At 58.3% G+C, this 9,577-nt stretch overlaps 1 protein-coding gene across 1 annotated transcript in view; it reads right to left on the bottom strand.

The window, feature by feature from the left end:
• The window catches only part of CBARP (CACN subunit beta associated regulatory protein), an 11,576-nt gene extending 6,239 nt beyond the window's left edge, over positions 1 to 5,337 (bottom strand). Inside the window, exons 1-2 of the mRNA XM_026655055.1 lie at positions 5,269 to 5,337; positions 550 to 695 (exon numbers count right to left, since the gene is read on the bottom strand). Coding sequence (XP_026510840.1) covers positions 550 to 695; positions 5,269 to 5,316 — 194 coding nt within the window. The 5' untranslated portion in view covers positions 5,317 to 5,337. The remainder of the gene's footprint in view (positions 1 to 549; positions 696 to 5,268) is intronic.
• Positions 5,338 to 9,577: the final 4,240 nt, after the last annotated feature.

Here is a 9,577-nt window from a genome sequence, read left to right as displayed (position 1 = left end):
CTGGGCGGATGCAGTGCAGGGGCACGGGTCCCGGACGCTAGGCTGGGTGTAGGGGATGAGGGTTGGGGTCAGTGCAGGGGCACAAGGGTGCCAGCTTGGGTGCAGGGATAGGCCCCGGGCTCAATGGACGGCTCAGCATGGGGCTTGGCTTCAAGCCGTTGGCAGCTGGGAGAGGTGCTTTCCCCATCTCTCCAGCTCAGAGGCCAGGGCTGTTTGTCACTGGGCGAAACGGAGCTGCTAATCAAGGGAATTAAATTCTTCTGCTCCACTGGCGTCTCCGCAGCCATGATGGATCCTGATCAGAAGCCCCTTCGTTCGCACTGTTTTATGGTAATGCTGTTGCTGAACTCAGATGTTTGGTGCTGGACCAGTCACTATAGAGAAAATGGGACCCCAGCTACCCAGCTCCCAGCTACACCAGTCCCAGCCTCTCCCACCAGGGGGCACTGTAGGGACCGAGGCAGAAGCTCTGGCCACTCCGACCCAAGCAGACGGGCTCTGGGGGTTGTGGGTGGTGCAGTGCATGGCAGAGCCCCCCCCCCCCCTTACCTGGAGTGCCTGCGGTCCGTCTGGCAGCACCGGCGGCAGATAATCAGGATCCCGGACAGCAGGACCAGGGTCCCTCCGATGAAGATGGAGAGCAGCACGAGGAGCAGCACATACCCATCTTGCGTGTTCACCTCGCCGGGCACTGTCTGTGGGCAGAGCAGACTGAGCACGGGGCCGGCGCACTCCCACAGGCGGTGCAGGGGCTTTCCCTTGGGCTCAGGCAGGCACCTCCCCAGTGGCTGCATGGTAAAGGCATTCACGGGCCTGGGGCACGCGAGGGTAGCAGGGCCCACGCTCTGACAGCTCCTCGCCCCCCCCCCCCCAGCTGGGCAGCAGTGGGTCCTCGTGACACATGCCTGTGGCACGAGCAGATGGCAGTGTGCAAGTGTGTGTGGAAGAGGCTCATGGGGGCAGCTGGGAAGGCAGAGCAGAGGCCCATCTCTGACAGCGTCCAGTCCTTGCTGGCCGTGCATGGGCCATTCTGCATTGAGCTGCTTACTGGAGGCGTCTCTTCTTCCCCCAGGGGCTTAGAGGTTTATCCCCCCCACATTCGGAAAGCTGATGCTCCTGCATTGGGAGAACCCCAGTTTGCTCCACCATCTTCCCTCCCAGAACCTGGCATGTTTGCTCCATAGAGCGATGGCTACTATTTCCCAGGGGGCTCATCCACTGATCCCTGCTCCCAGGTGCCAGTGTCTCCCCTGACCCCCAACCACTGGGCTGCAGCCAGGACACTCCTAGGAAACAGTGACTCCTCCCTGGCCGAAGTCTCACCCCAGCCACGATCCTGGGAACAGTCACTTGACCTGACTTCACCCCAATGATCCCCACTGACCTCCCTTCACCCCTTGGTCCCCATGTGCCCTCCTGGGAACAGAGTCTGGCTAGACCTCACCTGGGATGAGATTCACTCCCATATCCTCTGGGCCCAAGGACATGCATGCACTGAGGGCAGGCAGCATGCAGTGGGCTGGGGAGGGGCACGGTGGGCGGAAAGGGTAGAACTCAGCTGTCCCGACTCCCAGCCCCCCTGCTGTAACCACTAGATCACACTCTCCCTGCAAAGCCAGAGCGGGGAATAGAACCCAGGAGTCCTGCATCCCAGACCGAGGCCATTAACCCTTAATCCAAACCCAGGGGGCAGGGGGACACTGGGGCTTCCCCCTTTGGACTTCCCCCAGTTTAGCCCATCCCTGCTGCGTGGATCAGTTGGGGCTTCTCTCACCGGACGGAAGCGACAGCTGAGGTGCGGGGGGTGGGAAAAGGGGGAGCGCTGGGGCTGTCAGGGGAGGTGAGGCCGAGGGGGCGGGGGAGAGGAACGTAACATTAAATTGGTCAGGTGACAGGGGAGCCTTTGCCATGGCAACGCATCGTGATGTCAGGAGGAAACCAAAGTCACGTGACTATTTTTTAATTCAGCTGGAAAATGGGATGATAACCAGCCACAGAGAGAGCCCGAGCCGCATGCCCCCGGGAGCCACTACTCTGGGCCGAGGGCAGCTGGTGGCAGCAGCGAGGGGAGGCCGGGGGGGACCGTTAACTGAATCCCAGTGCTCTCAGCCACAGACGGCAGCGCAGCTGAGGGTGACCCTGGCTAGTCCTGTTCTGTTTCCTACCCTGACATTTGAGGGGTTCGCTGCTGCCCGGGGGGGACTCTGAGCAAGCTGGGCCAGGCGTAGCTTGAAATCAGCTGCCCTGGTGCAAGGGAGAATCTTGGGGGTACCAGGAATCACACATGGTATGGGGGAGGGGACCCCGGCCTCCTGCCCAGCCAGTCTGATGCTCCAGCCCCTGCCCTGGCAGAGATGGAGAAAGGCATGATGGGATATTCATCCCATCTATCCATCCACCCCACCCTTCCCTCGCACACCCATCTGTGTATCTATCCATCCCTCCCCCCACACACACCCATCTGTGTATCCATGCACCACTCCCTCCTGCCACACACCCATCGATCCATCCATCCATCCCCACACATCCCCACCCCTCCCTCCCTCTGTCCGTTCCTCCCCCCCACATACCCATTCCTCCTTCCCTCGGTCTGTCCTCCCACATACCCACCCCTCCCTCCCTCGGTCCATCCCTCCCCCCACATACCCATCTGTGTATCCATCCACCCCTCCCTTCCCCAACACACCCATCTGTATATCCATCCCTCTACCCCCACATACCCATCTGTGTATCCATCCACCCCTCCCTTCCCCAGCACACCCATCTGTATATCCATCCCTCTACCCCCACACACACTCATCTGTGTATCCATCCATCTCCCCACATACCCACCCCTCCCTCCCTCAGTCCGTCCCTCCCCCCACATACCCATCCACCCACCCACCCGTTGCGATACACACGCATCTATCTAGCTAAGCTCTAGGAACCCATCTGGGCCCAGCCCTCCCCCGTGGCTCCTGCAGAGTCATCTCCCCAGGGCCCAGCATGAAGGTGGATGACTCACGGACTTTGCTTGTGAGCTCTTAAACTCCCTACTGCAGTCACTGAGCAGATGTCCACTGCTGAGTGGGTGGCTGCTGCTGCGGCTCCCCTTGTGTCTTACGGCCTCCGGCTCCCTCTCCCACTCGCCTGGCCCTGGGTATCTTCACCCCCATCATCTCTCTCTCCTCTGCCTTGGCTCCACTGTCTTTCACTCCTCCCCCTGAGTCTCTCTGTCACTGGCAGAGTCTGGCCTCTCCTCCCTCTCTCCCAGGACAGCCAGTGACCCCAGTACCACGCGCCACCCGCCTCCCAATCTGGCTACATGAATTCTTCCTGCCCTGGAAATACCCGCTTGCAGGTGGCACTCTGTGCTGGGCGGGAGTTGCTGTGTGACATGACACAGGCAGCCAACTGGCTTTCTCGGGCTTGCTCTGATGTCATGGCAGGGGAGTGCCCAATACCCTGGGGGGTGGGCTAGCCCTGGGGAGGGAGGGGTGGAAAAACCCCAGGGGCTCCGGCTGGATACAGAACATTGAAGCCCCCCCCCCCAAGATCTGAGCAGGGGCCGGATTCCAGCATAAGCTGGAATAGCCCCCTCGTCTAGAGACCCCTGGCTGCTCCCTCGACTAACACTCATGTAAGACAGGCTCTGCTCTCAGCTACGTCAGGGTGAATCCGGAGTGACCCCACTAAAATCATCAGAGCCAATCTGGATTTACTCTGGTCAAAGACCAGGATCTGGTCCCCGTGAGCACAGACCGATTATTAGCAGCAGAGCAGGTGTAAAACGCCCGATGTGGGGTGTTTCCATTCGCGGCGTGACTTTGTAACCCAGCAGAGCTGACAAAACCATGCACAGAATCAATCCCTCCCTTGATCCCAGCCTCAGGGGTCTGTAAAACATCGGGGTGGCATGCCCGGTCCTTCATCAGAGCGATGACCGACGTAGCCCAGGATGGAAGGTAGAAGGCCCAGCCCTGCAGTCCTTGCACCAGCAATGTCCATTGATTGTGGGATGTACCTGGGTGAGGTACTGCGGGGTAGGGGTGGGGGGCTTTAAGCTTATTTTCCTCTTTACATAAGCACCAGGTCATGGTGCAAGTGAGACTAACAGCAGGTACCAGAAGCAGGTATAGATTGCTCCAGCTTGGTGCTATCCTCATACAGGGTAGGAGGGATGGTGTCCCTAGCCTCTGTTTGTCAGAAGCTGGGAATGAGCGACAGGGGATGGATCACTTGGTGATTGCCTGGTCTGTTCATTCCCTCTGGGAGACCCGGCATCGGCCACTGACAGAAGACAGGATACTGGGCTAGATGGACCTTTGGTCTGATCCAATATGGCCATTCTTATGAGGCCAAATCAGAGCCTTGGTATAGTTGGGGGGAGTTCTGCTATTAGGGTCTATGGATAGAGGGACATGGGAACTGCACCTGGCTAGCCAGACGGACAGAATCCCACCTCTTGGCCAATTCCATCTGGTAGGACAGTACCCAGGGCAGCACAGAAAGGCCCTCACTTCCCATAATGAACTAGGCCTATTGTGACAGTGTTGCATGTGGAGGGGTTAAAGGGATTCCTGACCCCTGTGGTCAAATGCCCATCCAAGGCCCTGGAGCATGAACTTTGATCGTCATTGGGTGGCTTAGCTGCTGATGTTCTTATCGATCACCAAGTGACCTGCCGGAGTGTGTGACTCACTGACCCCCAGAGGAAGGGGTGTGTCTATCACGGATGGGGGAGCTTTGTTAAATGACCTGTCCCTTTCCCCCCACCCCACCCCACCCCCAAAGAATAATATCGACAGGTACCAAAGCTCCCAGCCTGCTGCTTCCCCCGGCCTTTTCTCTCCCACTGCTCTCAGACCCACACCCTGAGCAGCCGGCCCCACTTCCCGCCAGCCAGAACAGCAAGGGAGTGATTTCTGAGCAGCAGGTGCGGCTCATTGGAGACAGGTGCTGCGGTATAATCTGCTGGGATGCCCACGGGAAGATCGGTCTCCCCCCTAGTCCCGAGAACAAGGGGAAGATCCCCTCCAGCTTCCTGAGCAGAACATCTTCCCAGGAGGTGCCGGGGAGGGGAAGACTTAGCTAAGCCAGGGGCTCTGGCTGTCCTGCCCACCACGTATTGCATGGATCTCAAGCAGCCTCCTGCCTGGGAAGGAGGCAGGTGCAAAGACTCACATGGGGAGCCCAGTGCAAGGGGGGGCAGAGGGCCCGAGGGCAAGGGGCCAGGAGTGATGGGGGGGAATCCAGCTCCCACCCCCCCCACCCCCTTGGGGCACGTACCGTTGTGCTCTCTGTCGTGTTGTCCCAGGCAGTCAAGTCATTGCTCATGGTCTGTCCCAGCTGGAAAGTCCTCCTGGGAGTCGGGAAGAGCAAGAGGCAAAAATGACACCCCGGGAACAAAAGAATGAAAATCCCGCACGTGGAGGCGAGAAGTGAAGGGGACGCGCTGGGGCTGGGCTGGGCAGGTCCGTCCCCGCCTCGCTCCGGATCTGATCCCGGTTCACCGCCCCCCGTTCACACGGGCTGGGGCGGCAGCACCAATCGCGGGTGGGCTCGGATGCTGCCTGTGTCCAGCCCCCGCCCCATCGCACACACCGTCTCCTCCCTTCCCTGCACTTCCTCTCGGCTAATGCCTGCCCAGGTAAATCGAATTAGAAAAGAGAGGAAGAATCGGATCCAAGGCGAATCGTCCGGAGGTTGGTAGGAGTCAGGGGGCTCCTACCACTGGGGTGTGATGGGGTCGGTTCCCCGCCCCCCCCCCCGTCCCCTTTCTCGCTCTGGTTCCCTGCCCCCCAGTTCCTCTTGCCTGCTCCAGTCCGCCGGGGGCTTCGCTCATCCTCTGCCCGGCAGGGAAGCCTCCAGCCCCTGTGTTCTGCAGGCTGCTGCGGCGCAGACACCGGCTCCCCCTCGCCGTCCCCTCCCCACGCGGCTCCATGAGCTCACCCGCCCACCCAGCCGCTGCAAGCCGAGAGCCCTGACTCGAGCCCACGCGTGAAAGTGACTCTATCCCAGGCAGTCAAGGTGCTCCCAGCTCAGATCGCTGGCCAGGGCGTGTGGCACCCTCCCCGGGGCTTGTGGGGAGGGGTTAACCCGGGCCCTAGAGCAAGGCCGGGGGGCTGGGCTGGAGGGTGGCGGGGCACGGTGCTGGGTTAGAGGGGGGAGTGTCTGGGCTGGGGGGAGGCTACAGAGACAGCTTGATGGGGTCAAGCCAGAGAGAGATGGGGATGGATGGGTAGAGAGGGAGGGAGGAATGGATGGTGTATATATGGGGATGGATAGATAGGGGTGAATGGATGGGGATGAGTGGGTGGGGGACATATGGGGATGAATGGATCTGGGGAAAGCTGTCCCCACTGGCCCATTCACTGCCTCCCACTCTGCCCTGGCTCCTCCCAGGGAGCAATCCGCCCTGTGGAGGGAGAGGAGATGCAACATCTCATGGGTGAGTCCCCAGTACACCTCAGCAGTTCCTTTAGCCAGTCTCACTCACTGGTCCTGGGGCCACCTTTTCCCTTTTGGGATGGGAGCTAGACGTGCCATGGATAGCGGGTGGGTGGGGCCACATGCCCCTCCCAGGTCTAGTGTAGAACCCAGGAGTCCTGACACAGCCCCCCGCGCTAACCACTAGACCACATGGCCTCCTCTCCTTTGTACGGGGCATACCAAGTTTCCCAGTTCTCTTTCACATTCCATCCCCACATTGTCCCTGCTCCACACACACCAACAGCAGCCGCCACAGCCCAGGCGTGGATGATCAAAGGTTAAGATGAGTCACATGGTGAGGTCACCTCCTTATGCACACACAGCAACACACACAAACACCAACTCCCTCTCCGACCTTGTCCGCACTTGGCTTTTTGCTCCCCAATCAGCCTCCATTCCAGTTGTGACGGCACCAGCCTCGGGAGGAGCCGTCCAGTAGACAAGGTACCAGCATTTGAAACACCCCGGCCTGGTGCATGAAGCCCCACCAACTGCCCCCAGAGCCCTCTCTTCAGTAGGGGTCCCCCCAATGCTACCACGAGCAAAGCTGAAACGGTGGGTGATTGTAGAACCCCTCCGGCCATCGTCAGCGGCTCAGAAAGGAAAGAAATGGATGGCTCAGGGTATCGGTGATGGTCCATGGAGATCTCATTCTCAGGCGTCCTGGTTTACAGCCATCCTGGCTCAGCAAGGGTGGCAGTGTAAGGGAAAGGCATTCAGGGGGCCCAGCTAGGAGAGGAAAACTGTCCATGTGCTTCAGGTGCTGGCTTTGAACTTAGGCGGGGCTGGGTTTGATTCCCACCAGTTCTGCGTGACCATGGGAGAGTCACTGAATCTCTCTGGGCCTTAGCTGCCCTCCTGTAAAATGAGCCCTTTGTCTAGACGCTATGTGTGTGTACAGCACCTAACACAATAGGGTCTCCAGGAATACTAACAAATTAACATCTCCAAAGCCCCCACTGCAAGGAGCAGTAAGTGGAGAACAGCTAGCCAGGCTCCTCTGGCTTGCACTGCAACTGGTTAAACTGAAGCACTGGCGCCTTGCTTTCACTGCCCTAGCTGTCACCGCGGTGAGGTTCACAGGCAGTGTTTTAGCCACCACCCCACGGGCCTCTCCCGAGCCTGCATCCAACGTTAAGGAAGAACATTGCAGCTAATTGCTGGGGGGTGACTTCTGAAGAGAACCAGACAACATTTCAGAAGGGAGAGGGGCACAGTAGCTTTCACGGCTGCCACCTGACTGTGATCTTGTCAGTTCTCATAAGCTAAGTAGAATCAGGCCTGTTCAGATCTGGAAGAGGAGACCTGTAGAGGAGAAACGCAGTAGCCTCTTCTCCTGCTGTAGCTTGTAATTGTCAGTGGATGTTGCTTGTATCCTAGAGCGGAGCAGAGGAAGGGAGTGGTGGGAGTGACTCAGTACCAATAAGCAGTCAATGGGATATTGGTGCCCTCTTTAGGATCAGATTGGAAACTAAGATGTCCTGATTGCTCAGGGTCATTAAAGACTTGCTGGTGCTTTCCACAAGCACAGGGGCGAGAGAACCTGGTTCAGTGGTTGCAATTACATTCTGCTTCCTTAGTTCCTTGAAAGCGGATGTATAGTGTTGCTGTGTGCTGTTAACGTTCTACCCCAGAGCGGGCTGCATTTCAGTGCACGAGCGGAGCCTGGCCCTGTTAAACTCCTGAGCATGCTGCAAAGTTAATTTTATCTCTGGGATATTTGGCAGGTATGGTGGGGGTGGGACTTGAGGGGGGTATTTAGATGCCTGATGGGAGGCAGGGATTGAATTGGATTTTGGGTGTTAAAATACAGAAGTCTGTACCTGAGCCTTCCTCCCTAGAGAGAACTGTCTTCTAACAATCAGCGCAGGCTTGGAACTCCCTCTCCCTGGGGCCACGGGTCTGTTTCGTCAGCCACATGGCCTGTTGCCAGGCACAGGAGTTTTCAAACCACGGGGCGTTCTCCCCCCATCTCTGCTCTCCTCTGGTGACGGTTGGGGCTATTTGAAAATCCATTTGAAATCAGATCAGGAATAAAATATTCATCGAGCAGGTGGTACTGTTTCCCCTCACATCTTTCGTGTGTCCTGTCTGCCAGGACGGACTCTCTCTGAATGTCTGTGAAGCACCTGGGACAACAGGGTCCCCATCTTGGGTGGGTCTCCATGTGCTACTGTCATACAAATAGTAACAGTTAAAGGGGCAGATCTCTGATTTCAGGTAGAGCCGGATTGGGATTCTCAGCCACAGAGGCCTTTACCTCCCCTAGGACGACTCCATCATTGTACAGATGTTTAGGAACAGCTGGGCCAGCTAGGCTGTGGTGATGTCCCACGGACAATCCTGGATATTTCAGAAGGAGTTATGCACCTATTTGTGTACCACTATGAGCAACAGGGGGGGAAAGGCCTCCCCAACCCAATGTCAGTATCTGTCTCTGCTACTTATCTGGTCTTTGTTACTATCACACCTGTGCATTTTCCCCATCTCTAATGTACCTTCCCAACCCCTCACCAGGTAGGGCGGTGTTATTATCCTCATTGTACAGATGGGGAAACTGAGGCAAAAAGAGGCTATGCGACTTGTCCAGGGTCACGCGCGGCGTCTGTGGCAGAGCCAAGAATTGAACTGGGCTTCCCACTGCTCTAGCCACTGGACCAACCTTTCTTCCACTAGATGCTCAGGGGGTGGGGTGAGAGAAGGGGCTGGGTCTTTCCCATCTGCCTCCCTCCCCTCTCCCCCCACTCACCCTGGAAGGGGGAGCATGCAGGAGGGGTGCCCATAAAGGTGGCAGCAGCTTAGCGAGTTAAACAGCACCACTCTCTTAGCCAAGTGGTGCCACCAGCCAGGCACTGACTAGCCAGCGATGGGCCATCCTGGGGGGTGGCTGCTGTGCACCAGGCTCTGGCCTCTGAGCCTCTTGAGTCCAGCCCCAGTGCAGGAGGCCCCAGATCAGGGGGCTGCTCCTTCTGCCCCATACCTGCCTGGAGATGCACCCTGAGCCTAGCCCAGCAAGTTCCTCCCCTGCCCCCAGGAGGGAGATCCCAGCTGCCTCCCACTCCCAGCTCTGAAAGCTGCTTGGAACTGCCCGGATCATCATCCTGGT

The sequence above is a fragment of the Terrapene carolina genome, unplaced genomic scaffold (genome assembly GCF_002925995.2).
Source record: "Terrapene carolina triunguis isolate 2854851 unplaced genomic scaffold, T_m_triunguis-2.0 Scaffold194, whole genome shotgun sequence".
Classification (NCBI taxonomy): domain Eukaryota; kingdom Metazoa; phylum Chordata; order Testudines; family Emydidae; genus Terrapene; species Terrapene triunguis.
This window is presented reverse-complemented; position numbering and strand designations above follow the sequence as displayed.